This window comes from Scyliorhinus canicula, chromosome 2 (assembly GCF_902713615.1).
Source record: "Scyliorhinus canicula chromosome 2, sScyCan1.1, whole genome shotgun sequence".
Classification (NCBI taxonomy): domain Eukaryota; kingdom Metazoa; phylum Chordata; class Chondrichthyes; order Carcharhiniformes; family Scyliorhinidae; genus Scyliorhinus; species Scyliorhinus canicula.
Genome location: NC_052147.1, coordinates 2,844,050 through 2,859,967, shown reverse-complemented (window position 1 = coordinate 2,859,967; position 15,918 = coordinate 2,844,050). Strand labels below are relative to the sequence as shown.

The window sequence follows — 15,918 nt, the reverse complement described above, 5'->3', positions numbered from 1 at the left end:
CCCTAATGTTGTTTGTGACTCAGTTAGCTTCAGTTTCATGCAGCTTATTGCTTCCTCTTGTAGCTGACTGCAAATCTTGTCCCAAGATCACTTTTGTGGTCAAGCGGGGGTCTGCAAGTTCAACGAACCTGACCCATAATCACTCCATTTAAGAGCGTAAACAACAGAAGATATTCAGTAAGATCAGGGCTGACATTAAATACCTTTCTACACTGTCCCCACATCCTTTGATTCCCTTATTATCCAAAAATCCACTGATGCCTAACCTGAATATAACAAAGTGTTCCAAGTAATAGAAAGATGGTTCTGGGCCTTTCCAATTCAATCGTAAAAGTGAACTAAGTCTCCAAACAAAGTAGACCACCTTGCCTCCAGGCAGAAGATAATCAATCCTTTCGTGGTTGGTCATGATCTGAAAACAGTTGTGGCCTTTCAATAAGATTCACACCAGCAATCTGCTAGAAGGTGGCCTTCGCAAGGTCCAAAGGGTAGATTTCCTGGGGTAACCTCTCATACCCCTCCGCTCGCCATCCTCCTTTGATGTGGGGATGGAGTAGATTAGCACCCCCCACAAAAGATTACTGTGATGTGACAAATAGAACAGAATCCTGGCCGAAACCTAGATTTTGTCCCAGACATTGTCCGTGTTTGTCTCAATCTGGAACATAAGGGTCAGAACTTGACTTGTCTTAATTCCATTTGTTGAGAGCTGTCTTGTGTGAAAGAAAATTAAAATATCTGACATTGTAAGTCACTTCTGAATGAAGAATTTGACATGTTGGAGCTAAAAAGCTTTTTTTTTAAATAAACAATTGAACAGGTTTAAAAAATTGTTGTTTGTGAGCCTGAGATAAGCATCTGACCACATATCCACTCCATTACAGTGGCCTCTTATTTTCACCTCTGTAACGTTGATCGATTCTGCCCCTGCCTCATCCGACAGCTGCTGAACCCCTCATCGAGAATCTGTCACCTCGAGACTATTGGAATGCTGTCTGACCCCTCTGGGATTCCCTCCATCCTGGACGACTGTGGGATTTGCAGTAGTCCCGGCAGCAGCCACCACACCACTGAGCAAGGCTGTGTGCATCGTCCACTTTTTCAGTGGCGTGGTGGGAAAGCTAATCACCCGAAACACCCAGCCCCATATTCCATTGCCTGTAATGTGGCTGAGTGGGTGTCACTTTCGCCTCTCTGCCAGAACGCCGAAGGATCAGCCACACTCCACAGTCCTCAGCCACAATCAAGAGATCGCATGACAGCATTTGTAAAATATCAAGGGAATCTGTCAGGGAACAAACCATCTCATTGCTGTTTGTGGGATCTTACTGTGCACAAATTGCCGTATTTCCTCCCCAGTGGTTACACTTCTAAACGGTTTCAATAGTTGCAAAATGCTTCGGGGAACCTTGGTGTAATGAAACGAGTGATAGAAATGCAAGTTAATGTTTCCTGTTAATGTACTGATTGATGCTTATGGTCCAGAGAAAAAATAAAACAAAGACACAGACATCAGAAAAGACATTTCCTTTAATTGTGATTTAAGTGTAAAACAACAGAAAAAAATATGTGGAAAGTTTGTCCTTATTGAATTTTTAAAAAAAATTTAGAGTACCCAATTCATTTTTTCCAATTAAGGGGCAATTTAGTGTGGCCAATCCACCTACCCTGCACATCTTTGGGTTGTGGGGGTGAGACCCACGCAGACACGGGGAGAATGTGATCTCCTTATCTAATTCAGAGGCATCCAGCAAAAAGATCCATGTGACAATGGAGAGGGGACAGTTTGAATGCCCCCTCCTTCCTTGGCAGACGCCAAGGCCCTTACTGCCACTTCCCTGGGGTAGAGGCGGGGCAGGCAGGAGGGATCCCGGGCGCAGGGGCTGGGTAAGGAGTGGACAGAGTTTTCTTGGAAAAATAAATCTGAAATTGATCATTCCCACTTTTGCCCTGAGTTCGTTAGCCAATGATCAGCAACTGACCCAGGCAAGCCCCCTTTATAAAGTGTGGCTCCCTGTAATGTCCACTAACAAAGAGAATATTCTAATCCAAACCCGATCACTAATCACTTTACTGAAAAGACTCTCCAATTGCCAGACTCTGAGCCGGTGGGAGTGCGACCTCAATCTGAACAGACTGCTCAGGGAAACAGGAAAGAGAAATAATGGCAGCCAGTTCAAGAGGGAGTGGGGTAGGTTACTGCTGAGCAAAGTGAGCGAGGCACACACAGGTATAGATTGGGATTTTTGTCCTCTGGGACTGGTCGTTTAGTTAACGTCTATAATTGTCATTCTGATCCATAAACCCCTCCTGATGGTGTGTACATGTGGCAGTAATACTGGCATTGAGGATCACCCACTCAGCTGTTGCCCAGCTCTCCTTGGGCGATTCAGTGTCCGCAGCATTCATCGGTACCATTTAGGTGTTTCTTCTTCAACATGGACATGCGGTAAACGAAGCTGAGGTGATGCTGCAGGCGCGGATGTAATGAGAAGAACTTTGTGAGGGGTGTGTTCCTCAGGGACACCGATGACAGGTCGAACCAGGGGAATGGGCTGTGGGGAGATATTTTTAAAAAATTGTGATTCTCGCAGAAACCTTTGAAAACACCGACAGGAAATGAACAAGCTGCACAGCACATCCTCTTTGCTTTTCCCCACTATTGGAAATGCTACCTGGGGTATGGTTCCCACAGATCCTCATGTGTGCCCAGGGAGTGGGGTGACTAGCTGACCACTTCACAAGTGAGCTTGATATGTGAGGTTGGCCAATGCCAGCAGCAGCAACAACTAGAAACAGGAGCCCAGACTGTGAATTGCCACTGTTCCCTATCCGTGGAGGGCACTCGTAGCTGAACTCTCTGATTGAGCACAGCCAGGTAAACACTGGACAGGGCGTGAACATGTCGGTGAGCTCCTCCTGCTCTGAACCAGCAGAGTAATCTGGGAATTGATGCTCCAATCATGGAAATAACTCCTGTTTTTCTTTCTAGTTTCTTTAGCCTTCAACCACTGCTGTGCCCTTGGGGACCTGCGCAGCAGCATCAACACTCGGGCAACGTTTGATAAGCAACTTTTTCCTTAACTTATCATTTTGCAGTTTAGTGTTTGTTATTTTATTTGAATTGATGACATTCATGTCATCCCAGTTGGCAGTCTCTAGGGTTTCATCTTCTCCACGAGCCAAGGAACAGGCTCATTTGCAAGTCCTGAAAAAGCCAATCTCAAAATTCAAATAATCCCCCATTTGCCTGTTCCTGTAACTAGCAGGAAAAGCTGACCTGTCTCCGGGACTGAGACGCTGCCCTGGTACAGGAGGTTCCCACCTGGAGTCTATAACCCCGCCAGGGGTTTGCACAATGCTTTCAAGAGTTCAGGAAAAGTTAACCAGAGAATGTGTGGAAAAAAATACAACATATCCCCATAAATTAACAGCTTGGTGTCCAGCTACATTCACTTGAATGAATAGGATGACTACATTCTGCAGGCAATTCCCTCTGTCAGGAGGTTTTGAAACATTTCAACTGCATGAAAAGGCATTTAATACTGTCGAAGACGTTTCCATCTCAACATGAGTACAGCCAGAGTCTGTCATGTAACAAATCAGCTCAAAAGGAGGGAGGCGAAGGGCAGCACGGTAGCACAGTGGTTAGCACAGTTGCTTCACAGCTCCAGGGTTCCAGGTTCGATTCCCGGCTTGGGTCACTGTCTGTGCGGAGTCTGCATGTTCTCCCCGTGTGTGCGTGGGTTTCCTCCGGGTGCTCTGGTTTCCTCCCACAGTCCAAAGACGTGCAGGATAGGTGGATTGGCCATTCTAAATTGCTCTTCAAGTCCAAAATAGTTAGGTGGGGTTACAGGGTGGAGGTGCAGGCTTAAGTGGGGGGTGCTCTTTCCAAGGGCCTGTGCGGACTCTATGGGCCGAATGACCTCCTTTTGCCCTGTAAATTCTAGGTCTACAAAATTATGAGGGGCATAGACAGAGTGGATAGTCAGAGGCTTTTTCCCAGGGTAGAGGGGTCAATTACTAGGGGGCATAGGTTTAAGGTGCGAGAGGCAAGGTTTAGAGGAGATGTATGAGGCAAGGTTTTTACACAGAGGGTAGTGGGTACCTGGAACTCGCTGCCGGAGGAGGTGGTGGAAGCAGGAACGATAGTGACATTTCAGGGGCATCTTGACAAATACATGAGTAGGATGGGAATAGAGGGATATGGACCCTGGAAGCGAAGAAGATTTTAGTTTAGATGGGCAGCATGGTTGGCGCAGGCTTGGAGGGCCGAAGGGCCTGTTCCTGTGCTGTACTTTTCTTTGTTCTTTGTATCAGCTATCAGGGTGCTAATCATTTGAGGTAGTTCCCCAGACACATTTCTATCTCACAGTGACTACTAGGTGTGAGGTGAGAGGTTGGTTAGGGACAGGGAGAAGAATTTAATATGGCTGATAGGTTAAAGCTTTAGTGTTAGTAATTGCGCAACTGAAGATATGGTTATAAAAATGCGCTTTAATTGGGGAGGGAGGCCATGAGACATTAGGTTTGAATGTTGGTGCGTGAATAGAGAATTTTTGCTCAGCACCAGGAGAGGTTCACACTAAATAATTAAAACAAAAATTAACAAAAAATGATTAATTATATAACTAAATATTAAAAATATGACTTGTGTTTCAGGGGTTTGAGGAATTGTTAAACCTCAGGAGGAGTTTCTGAAGCAAAAAGATTGATAACCCATTAGCTAACAGATGTCGTTAAAATGGTGGAAGGTTTGGTAGAGTTTGGGTTGTGTAGAGGAGATGGGCCCGACTTTAATTCTGTGGAAGTGGCTGGAATTTGAGTGTTGAAATCTTGCCTTATGGGGAGTTCAAACAAAGGGACCGTCAATATGAGACAGTTACTCAAAAATCCAATAGGAATTCAGGAGAAACCTCTTTATCCAGAGAGAGGTGAGAATGAGGAACGTGTTACCACACGGTGTAGCTGAGGTGAGTAGCATGCTGGGACATTGCTGGTGGTGTCTGACTATGTGTGTCTGACTACGTCAGGCTGTGGCTTGACTTCTCTGAGGGACAGCTCTCCCAATTTTTCAGCATAAGTCCCCAGATGTTAACAGGAAGAACCATGGAGGGTCAACTGGGCTGGGTCTGCCTTTGTTATGTTCAAATCTGATGTCTCGGTGAATGAAAATCGCTTATTGTCACAAGTAGGCTTCAAATGAAGTTACGATGAAAAGCCCCTAGTTGCCACATTCCGGCGCCTGTTTGGGGAGGATGGAACGGGAATTGAACCGTGCTGCTGGCCTGCCTTGTTCTGCCCTGTGCTAAACCAGCCCTACCGCCAGGGCAGGGCACTACAGGTCAATCCAGCTGGTGCTTTTTCAAAGCAGTTTGATACAATTGAGTTGCTTGCTGGGGTGTTTCAAGACCAGGGCCAGGATTCTCCGACCCCCCCCCCCGCCGGGTCGGAGAATCCCCAGGGCAGGCGGGAATCCTGCCCCGCCACACCGATGCTGGCTGCCGTATTCTCTGGCACTGTTTTTCGGTCGGCGACGGGATTCCCACCATGCCGGTCAGGGGCCGTTGACAGTGGCCTCCCCTTGGCGATCCTCCGGAACCTGGCGGGCCACGTGGCCGCCCAGTTTTGCCCAGTCCCGCCGGCGTGAATTACTCACCTCACGCAAGGTGGGACCTGGCAGATAAGTGTGCGGGGGCGGTCCTGGGTGGGGTGCAGGGGATCCGACCCTGGGGGTCTGGCCCACGATCGGGGCCTACCTGTGGGCGGGCTTTTTCTGTGGGGGCCTTCTTTCCTCTGCGCCGTGCCCCTGTAGGGCTCCGCCATATTGCCTGGGGGCCAGCATGGAGAAGAGAACCCCCGTGCATGCGCGGAAATACGCCGGCTGGTCCATGCATGCGCGAGATCACGGCGGCCGTTCCGCGCATGCGCGGACTCGCGCCGGCTCTTGACTGCCAGCTGAAGTGGCGCCACCCACTCAGGCTTCAAACTAGCCCCTGAAAATTTGGAGAATTCCTCAATTTCAGGGGCTGTTGACGCCGGAGTGGTTGGCGCCGGAGTGGTTGGCGCCGGAGTGGTTGGCGCCGGAGTGGTTGGCGCCGGAGTGGTTGGCGCCGGAGTGGTTGGCGCCGGAGGGGTTGGCGCCGGAGTGGTTGGCGCCGGAGTGGTTGGCGCCGGAGTGGTTGGCGCCGGAGTGGTTGGCACCGGTTTTCCTGCTGGCGTGGGGACTTTGCCCCATTATCGGAGAATCCCACCCCAGTTACTGCTGTCATTCTGGAGTCACGGGTAGGCTTGACTGGGTAAAGGCAATCGGTCTCCTCCTCCAAAGGACATTTGTAAACTAATTGGGTTTTCTTGAGAGTTTAATAGCTTCATGGTCACTTTTACTGACATTAGCTTACTATTCAATTCACTAAATTCAAATTCACAGACTGTCACAGTGGAATCTGAATTCACACCTCCAGGTTATTAATCCAGGTCTCTGGAATACTGTAACATCATCATTATGCTGCTGTATCTACAATCACATTATGAAGAATCATAGAATTTACAGTGCAGAAGGAGGCAATTCGGCCCATCGAGTCTGCACCAGCCCTTGGAAAAGAGCACCCTACTTAAGCCCACACCATCGCTGTAACTCAGTAACCCCACCTAACCATTTTTGGTCACTGAGGGCAATTTATCACGGCCAATTCACCGAACCTTTTTGAACTGTGGGAGGAAACCGGAGCACCCGGAGGAAACCCACGCAGATACGGGGAGAACGTGCAGACTCGGCACAGACTGTGACCCAAGCCGGGAATAGAACCTGGGAGCTTGGAGCTGTGAAGCGACAGTGCTAACTACTGTGCTACCGTGCCGCCCTAAAAATTTACCTTCCATCTTGCCAATGCTCAATTCATGAGATACAACATACCTGCTGAGTGACAGTGATTGTACGCAGGATGCATTGATAAAGCTTTCACTGGAAAACAAAACTGGGCTGTCTATTGCTTCCACACCTTCTGAAGGACCGAATAATAGGTCATTAAGCATGCCCACCATGAGGCCATGGGGCACTTTCAGTAAGTAGCTGAAATTCAGGACAGAATACAGAACTTCTTCAAACCACTTCAGGTCCACACATGACAAACCTGCGAAAATCAGAGGTAAATTCAGAACCAACACAACTGAGATGAGAAATATCAAACAGGGCGAGGTTACATCCAGTTTACTCAGATATTCAGAAGGCATTTGATAACGTTCCATAATCAGACTTTTAAAGTAGATAGCCATCTTAAAGTTTTCTCTACCTGTCAATCCTCTCCATTTTCCCCTCACCAGCATTAAGTAACTCATGGTGTAACTCAAACATCTGGCCTGGGCTTGCAAAATCCTGGCTTGAGACAATTCACACCTCTTTAACCTGGAATCACCCCTATCTCTGACTCTGTAAAGATTTAATTACCTGCAAATGCTCGCATTCTAAGCATTGTCTGGCATCTTTGAATTTGCCTATGTATATGTTTCTGGAACCCACCTCTTCATTCACCTGAGGAAGGAGCAGTGCTCCGAAAGCTAGTGTTTGAAATAAACCTGTTGGACTTTAACCTGGTGTTGTCAGACTTCTTACTGTGCTCACCCCAGTCCAACGTCGGCATCTCCACATCATATCTCAAACATGTCCAATCCAGGCATCAGCCTAGACAGTGTCAACCATCTGTTTTACAATGCGTGGTGCTGTAGCCAAATACATTGGGTCTGCACCAGCATCAGTGGAAAACAACAAGAAAGCATTAACCCTGACCGCACCGTCCCTATATCTTCCTTAACCCAAGGGTGCTGGGATCAATTTAATGTTCCACCACTGCCCTGTCTGAGGTCAGCACAAACCAGGTATGAATATTCAATCTTTAATTGGTGAACTCCAAAAGAAGATAAAATTGTATGTGGTTAAAGACAATTATGGAATTGGGTAGCAAGGGATGTGATTGGGAATAGTAACATTTGCTTCTTCAAGGGGCGATGCTGTTGGCGATCCAAGAATCCATATTACAACAATGGCTCCACAAGTATCAGTGTAACCTCCTTCAACTAGTTACAATAAATGTAGTCACAAAACATAGCATTTCATCAAATTAATTCTCCATCTAACTATGTGAGAATATCTAATAATTGTAAAAACCGTTCTAAGTCTGCAATGCACAACGTCTCTACTAATGTTGGGTAATAAATCTTCCATAAACTTTTTAAAAATAAATTTAAAGTATCAAATTCATTTTTTTTCCAATTAAGGGGCAATTTAGCGTGGCCAATCCACCTACTCTGTGCATCTTTGGGTTTTGGGGGTCAGACCCACGCAGACACGGGGAGAATGTGCAAACTCCACACGGACAGTGACCCGGGGTCGGGATTGAACCTGGGTCCTCGGCGCCGTGAGGTAGCGGTGCTCACCACCGTGCCGCCCACAAACCTTACATAAACTTAGCCACATCGACAGCACAGCTGTCCATGTGCTAACCCACACCAAATCCTGTTCACCCATCATCCTCACGCTCGCTGACCTGTACTTGGTTATGTGTCCAGCAAAGCTTCAATTTTAACATTCTCAACCTGGTTGCCTCTGCCGAAGGACAGTCCTATTTTTAGCCAGTCTGGCGCTGCATGTGGTAACGTCTGAATGGTAAATTCACAGAGTGTCTCGTATGTGATGATGCCACTCTGCCCATGTCACAACACGCTGCTGGTCTGCTGAATCTTGGGCTGGATTCTCTGCCCCGCCACGCCACATTTCTGCCCCGACCCGCTGGCGGGATTCTCCGTTACGCCAGCCGGTCAATGGGGTTTCCCATTGTGGGGCAGCCCCACGCCGTCGGGAAACCCCCCGGGCTGCCGGCAAAACGGAGAATCCCGCTGGCGGAGAATCCAGCAAAGTGTCTGGTTTTCTTGGTCTCCGGTCGTAGCCGGTTAATTCTGTAATCACACCTCCCCTCTCCAACGCCCCCCACTCACCCCCAACCCAATCCTACAAAGCACTGAAATCTCCCTGCTCCTCCGACTCTAGCCTCTTGACCATCCCTAACTTCAATCATGCCATCCTTTAGTGGCCATGCCTTCAGTCGCTTGGGTTCTAAGCTCTTAAATCCCCTCCCTAAAGTTCTCTGCTTCGCTCTTCTGCTTTAAGACCTACCAAATATTTGACTATCTGTCTTTTATAAATGTTTTTTTATTGAGTTTTCATATTTTATATATGACAAATTACAAGTTATTAGAGAGAGAAAAAAAAAAAGGAAAACACAAAAATTTAACATGAATATTTACAGGTAAGCATCTTCATAACAATAATTGTGGCCGCCCCCTTTAGCCAGCATACATATTTTACATTCCCCAATATGGCCGAGGCACATGTTTATAGGCATTTATTTATAGTTTGGTTTTGGGCCTTGGCTTGCCATCAAACCCCCGTACCGAGCCCGTATCCCCCCCGGCTACCTTCCCCGATTCCCGTCCATTTTCCCCTGGTTCTTGGCCACCCGACTATTCTTCCTCATGTACGTTGGCCACAAACAGGTCCCGGAACAGTTGCATGAATGGCTCCCACGTTCTGTGGAAGCCGTCGTCCGACCCTCGGATGGCGAATTTGATTTTCTCCATTTGGAGAGATTCTGAGAGGTCGGACAGCCAGTCTGCAGCTCTGGGTGGTGCTGCTGACCGCCAGCCAAACAGGATTCTACGGCGGGCAATCAGGGGGGCAAAGGCAAGGGCGTCCGCCCTCCTCCCCAGGAATAGATCTGGCTGGTCTGAAACCCCGAAGACCGCCACTATCGGGCATGGCTCCACCCTCACCCCCACCACTTTGGACATAGCCTCGAAGAAGGCTGTCCAGTACTCCACAAGTATGGGGCAAGACCAGAACATGTGGGCATGGTTGGCCGGGCCTCTCTGGCACCGCTCACATTTGTCCTCCACCTCCGGGAAGAACCTACTCATAAGGTTTCTCGTTAAGTGGGCTCTATGTACCACTTTTAGTTGCGTCAGGCTGAGCCTTGCGCACGTGGAGGTGGAGTTGACCCTATGCAGTGCTTCGCTCCAGTTGACTATCTGTCTTGACGCCTGTCTTTCTCTGTCTCAATGCCAGTTATTGTCGGCAAATGCTCCTGAGAATAGTTTTGAGACAGTTTTGCTACCTTAAAAATGTGAAATAATTGCAAATTGTTGTTAGTGTACTTAAGATTTGTGTGTGTGCTGTTCTTGAGGCAGTACTGTGTGACACTTTGATTTATTCCGTAACTAATTCCACCTTTGACTGTCTGGTCTGCAGTTCCCAAGCAGCAAGGTTCATGAGGTATGTGATATTTAGGGGAACACTGAACAATTCACACACTGGATTCGGGGCAGTTCACCACCTCAGTGTTTGGGCTGAGGAAATGCAGTGTGGCTTCCCCTTACCAGTCTCTTTGAATGGCGATGTCACTTCAATAACCTCCTGAACCTGTAAGGCTGTAAGAGGGCTTCTGCCAGTCTCCCACAGCTTAGACCAGGGATTTTGTTCGTTGAAGGAATAATGCGGCCTCACTATACTGCCGTGTGCCAGAAAGTTCCTGAGCCTGAGAAAAAAAAGAAAGCAATGTTTCAGTAAGCAGCAAATCCAACATAAATGAGAGATTTACAGACAAGTTTAAAATCAAGGGTTTTGACTGGGTAAATAAGAAGAATGTTTCCATTGACAGGGCACGACTGAACTAAATAGGAACACAGTCCCAAAGCGAGCGTGTTTATCCGCGTGTTTCCCGGCACTCACAGCACGGGTCACGCGTGATCCCAGCGGTCAGGGGCCTGGTGTTCTGGCTGTGGAGGGTGAGAGAGAGAAAGAGAGGCATGTGGTCAGCATCCAGCGCTGCCACACTCGGCCGAGATCCGTGCAGCTGGCCGGGGGACTTCCGTCAGGGCTGGGGGGAGTGGTGGCCAGGAGGTGGTGGGGGAGGTTGGGGTGGGGGAGTGGTGGCCAGGAGGTGGCGGGGGAGGTTGGGGTGGGGGAGGTAGGCTGCGAGGTTGGGGTGGGGGAGGGAGGCTGCGAGGTTGGGGTGGGGGAGGTAGGCTGCGAGGTTGGGGTGGGGGAGGTAGGCTGTGAGTTGGGCTGGGGGAGGTTGGGGTGGGGGAGGTAGGCTGTGAGGATGGGGTGGGGGAGGTAGGCTGTGAGGTTGGGGTGGGGGAGGGAGGCTGTGAGGTCGGGGTGGGGGAGGGAGGCTGTGAGGTTGGGGTGGGGGAGGTCGGGGTGGGGAGGGAGGCTGCGAGGTTGGGGTGGGGGAGGTAGGCTGCGAGGTTGGGGTGGGGGAGGTTGGGGTGGGGGAGGTAGGCTGCGAGGTTGGGGTGGGGGAGGTAGGCTGTGAGTTGGGCTGGGGGAGGTTGGGGTGGGGGAGGTAGGCTGTGAGGATGGGGTGGGGGAGGTAGGCTGTGAGGTTGGGGTGGGGGAGGGAGGCTGTGAGGTCGGGGTGGGGGAGGGAGGCTGTGAGGTTGGGGTGGGGGAGGTCGGGGTGGGGAGGGAGGCTGCGAGGTTGGGGTGGGGGAGGGAGGCTGTGAGGTTGGGGTGGGGGAGGGAGGCTGTGAGGTTGGGGTGGGGGAGGTTGGGGTGGGGGAGGGAGGCTGCGAGGTCGGGGGTGGGGGAGGGAGGCTGTGAGGTTGGGGTGGGGGAGGTCGGGGTGGGGGGGGAGGCAGCGAGGTTGGGGTGGGGGAGGGAGGCTGTGAGGTTGGGGTGGGGGAGGGAGGCTGTGAGGTTGGGGTGGGGGAGGTTGGGGTGGGGGAGGTAGGCTGTGAGGATGGGGTGGGGGAGGGAGGCTGTGAGGTTGGGGTGGGGGAGGTAGGCTGCGAGGTTGGGGTGGGGGAGGTAGGCTGTGAGGTTGGGGTGGGGGAGGTTGGGGTGGGGGAAGTAGGCTGTGAGGTTGGGGTGGGGGAGGGAGGCTGTGAGGTTGGGGTGGGGGAGGTTGGGGTGGGTGGGGGAGGTTGGGGTGGGGGAGGGAGGCTGTGAGGTTGGGGTGGGGGAGGGAGGCTGTGAGGTTGGGGTGGGGGAGGTTGGGGTGGGGGAGGGGGGCTGTGAGGTTGGGGTGGGGGAGGTAGGCTGTGAGGTTGGGGTGGGGGGAGGGAGGCTGTGAGGTTGGGGTGGGGGAGGTTGGGGTGGGGGAGGTTGGGGTGGGGGAGGGAGGCTGTGAGGTTGGGGTGGGGGAGGTTGGGGTGGGGGAGGTAGGCTGTGAGGTTGGGGTGGGGGAGGTTGGGTTGGGGGAGGTAGGCTGTGAGGTTGGGGTGGGGGAGATTGGGGTGGGGGAGGTAGGCTGTGAGGTTCGGGTGGGGGAGGTTGGGGTGGGGGAGGGAGGCTGTGAGGTTGGGGTGGGGGAGGTAGGCTGTGAGGTTGGGGTGGGGGAGGCTGGGGTGGGGGAGGTTGGGGTGGGGGAGGTAGGCTGTGAGGTTGGGGTGGGGGAGGTTGGGGTGGGGGAGGTTGGGGTGGGGGAGGTTGGGGGGGGGGAGGGAGGCTGTGAGGTTGCGGTGGGGGAGGTAGGCTGTGAGGTTGGGGTGGGGGAGGCTGGGGTGGGGGAGGTTGGGGTGGGGGAGGTAGGCTGTGAGGTTGGGGTGGGGGAGGTAGGCTGTGAGGTTGGGGGGGGGGAGGTCGGGGTGGGGGAGGGAGGCTGCGAGGTCGGGGTGGGGGAGGGAGGCTGTGAGGTTGGGGTGGGGGAGGTCGGGGTGGGGGAGGGAGGCTGCGAGGTCGGGGGTGGGGGAGGGAGGCTGTGAGGTTGGGGTGGGGGAGGTAGGCTGCGAGGTTGGGGTGGGGGAGGGAGGCTGTGAGGTTGGGGTGGGGGAGGTAGGCTGTGAGGTTGGGGTGGGGGAGATAGGCTGCGAGGTCGGGGTGGGGGAGGGAGGCTGTGAGGTTGGGGTGGGGGAGGTAGGCTGTGAAGTTGGGGTGGGGGAGGTTGGGGTGGGGGAGGGAGGCTGTGAGGTTGGGGTGGGGGAGGTTGGGGTGGGGGAGGTAGGCTGCGAGGTTGGGGTGGGGGAGGTTGGGGTGGGGGAGGGAGGCTGTGAGGTTGGGGTGGGGGAGGGAGGCTGTGAGGTTGGGGTGGGGGAGGTTGGGGTGGGGGAGGGAGGCTGTGAGGTTGGGGTGGGGGAGGTAGGCTGTGAGGTTGGGGTGGGGGAGGGAGGCTGTGAGGTTGGGGTGGGGGAGGGAGGCTGTGAGGTTGGGGTGGGGGAGGGAGGCTGTGAGGTTGGGGTGGGGGAGGTTGGGGTGGGGGAGGGAGGCTGTGAGGTTGGGGTGGGGGAGCTCGGGGGGGGGGAGGGAGGCTGTGAGGTTGGGGTGGGGGAGGGAGGCTGCGAGGTTGGGGTGGGGGAGGTAGGCTGTGAGGTTGGGGTGGGGGAGGTCGGGGTGGGGGAGGTCGGGGTGGGGGAGGTTGGGGTGGGGGAGGTTGGCGTGGGGGAGGTTGGGGTGGGGGAGGTAGGCTGTGAGGTTGGGGTGGGGGAGGTAGGCTGTGAGGTTGGGGTGGGGGAGGTTGGGGTGGGGGAGGTAGGCTGTGAGGTTGGGGTGGGGGAGGTTGGGGTGAGGGAGGGAGGCTGTGAAGTTGGGGTGGGGGAGGTTGGGGTGGGGGAGGGAGGCTGCGAGGTCGGGGGTGGGGGAGGGAGGCTGTGAGGTTGGGGTGGGGGAGGGAGGCTGCGAGGTTGGGGTGGGGGAGGGAGGCTGTGAGGTTGGGGTGGGGGAGGTTGGGGTGGGGGAGGGAGGCTGCGAGGTCAGGGGTGGGGGAGGGAGGCTGTGAGGTTGGGGTGGGGGAGGTTGGCTGTGAGGTCGGGGTGGGGGAGGGAGGCTGCGAGGTTGGGGTGGGGGAGGTTGGGGTGGGGGAGGGAGGCTGCGAGGTTGGGGTGGGGGAGGTAGGCTGTGAGGTCGGGGTGGGGGAGGTTGGGGTGGGGGAGGGAGGCTGTGAGGTTGGGGTGGGGGAGGTTGGGGTGGGGGAGGAAGGCTGTGAGGTTGGGGTGGGGGAGGGAGGCTGCGAGGTCGGGGTGGGGGAGGGAGGCTGTGAGGTCGGGGTGGGGGAGGGAGGCTGTGAGGTTGGGGTGGGGGAGGGAGGCTGTGAGGTTGGGGTGGGGGAGGTAGGCTGCGAGGTTGGGGTGGGGGAGGTTGGGGTGGGGGAGGGAGGCTGCGAGGTTGGGGTGGGGGAGGTAGGCTGTGAGGTCGGGGTGGGGGAGGTTGGGGTGGGGGAGGGAGGCTGTGAGGTTGGGGTGGGGGAGGTTGGGGTGGGGGAGGTTGGGGTGGGGGAGGGAGGCTGTGAGGTTGGGGGTGGGGGAGGTAGGCTGTGAGGTTGGGGTGGGGGAGGTTGGCTGTGAGGTTGGGGTGGGGGAGGGAGGCTGTGAGGTTGGGGTGGGGGAGGGAGGCTGTGAGGTTGGGGTGGGGGAGGGAGGCTGTGAGGTTGGGGTGGGGGAGGGAGGCTGTGAGGTTGGGGTGGGGGAGGGAGGCTGTGAGGTTGGGGTGGGGGAGGGAGGCTGCGAGGTTGGGGTGGGGGAGGTAGGCTGTGAGGTTGGGGTGGGGGAGGGAGGCTGTGAGGTCGGGGTGGGGGAGGGAGGCTGTGAGGTTGGGGTGGGGGAGGGAGGCTGTGAGGTTGGGGTGGGGGAGGGAGGCTGTGAGGTTGGCGTGAGGGAGGGAGGCTGTGAGGTCGGGGTGGGGGAGGGAGGCTGCGAGGTTGGGGTGGGGGAGGGAGGCTGCGAGGTTGGGGTGGGGGGGGGAGGCTGCGAGGTTGGGGTGGGGGAGGGAGGCTGTGAGGTTGGGGTGGGGGAGGGAGGCTGCGAGGTTGGGGTGGGGGAGGGAGGCTGTGAGGTTGGGGTGGGGGAGGTACATGTCCAGCACGGCCGGCGCCATCTTTTCCGGCGTGACCGGTGCGTGTGTGGGGGGTGTAGGCGTACGTATGGCTGCAGGTTGTCAGCACGGGATCCAGTGATTCTCCAACCGTTCTCCGTGCGTTCCGCGGGTGTCTCACATGGCGCCAGTGCTACCCCCTCACCGGTAGCAGAATCGGTGAGGTTGATGTGCCGATTTTCCCGTCATGGATCACCACCGATCTTCGGTTGGCGTCTGCACTTACCCTGAGGAACGGAGAATCCAGCCCCAGGGCTCTGAAAAGTTCATTATCGTCACAAATATCTCCAAGAGAAAGCTGTCACCCCATTCACCTCGCCTATACTTCCCTTTCAATACAGTCTTTATCAACATCTACGACTATAAACAAATTGATGCATTCCGTGGAACTACAGTTTCAGGAGTTCATTTTTTACAATTAAGGGGCAATTTAGCATGGCCAATACACCTAACCTGCACATCTTTGGGTTGTGGGGGCAGACACGGGAAGAATGTGCAAACTCCACACGGACAGTGACCCAGAGCTGGGATCGAACCCGGGTCCTCGGCGCTGTGAGGCAGCAGTGCTAACCACTGCGCCACCGGGCAGCCCTCACTTTCAGGATTCTGGAGAATCTTTGCACTTCCCTCCCTTAAACACCAGATGAACTCAATTTAAAATGCTTGAAATAGCAACTCATGTCCAGATATTTATCAATTCCGAATTCAAAAGCAGGCTTGGTGGTTTTCTGAAAGATTAGTCTTTTTATCTGTGCTTTAATTCTCAATACTACTGGCTTCACTCGGAGAGGGAAACCTGTTTAAAAAAACAAACATTCCACTCTGACTCTGATGAAGCACTCACTGAGTTAATGGTTGTGATCGAACAGAAACGTTTCAAGGTGTCATTTGTGGTGGGCAGTTCCAGGGTGGCAGTGCCAAGGTGGCCACATTCCAGGGGGAGGGTCAGGGAGCCATCCTGCACTGTGCCTGACCATCCAGGGGCCTGCAATGTCCCCTGGTCCCATTGCGCCTGGCCCACGTTTGTGTGAACCATACTGAATGGCACCTGGCTGGGG

At 54.0% G+C, this 15,918-nt stretch overlaps 1 protein-coding gene across 1 annotated transcript in view; it reads right to left on the bottom strand.

The window, feature by feature from the left end:
* Positions 1-1,512: 1,512 nt before the first annotated feature.
* The window catches only part of LOC119979514 (NADP-dependent oxidoreductase domain-containing protein 1-like), a 47,925-nt gene continuing 33,519 nt past the window's right edge, over positions 1,513-15,918 (bottom strand). Inside the window, exons 4-6 of the mRNA XM_038821849.1 lie at positions 10,429-10,586; positions 6,917-7,133; positions 1,513-2,555 (exon numbers count right to left, since the gene is read on the bottom strand). Coding sequence (XP_038677777.1) covers positions 2,390-2,555; positions 6,917-7,133; positions 10,429-10,586 — 541 coding nt within the window. The 3' untranslated portion in view covers positions 1,513-2,389. The remainder of the gene's footprint in view (positions 2,556-6,916; positions 7,134-10,428; positions 10,587-15,918) is intronic.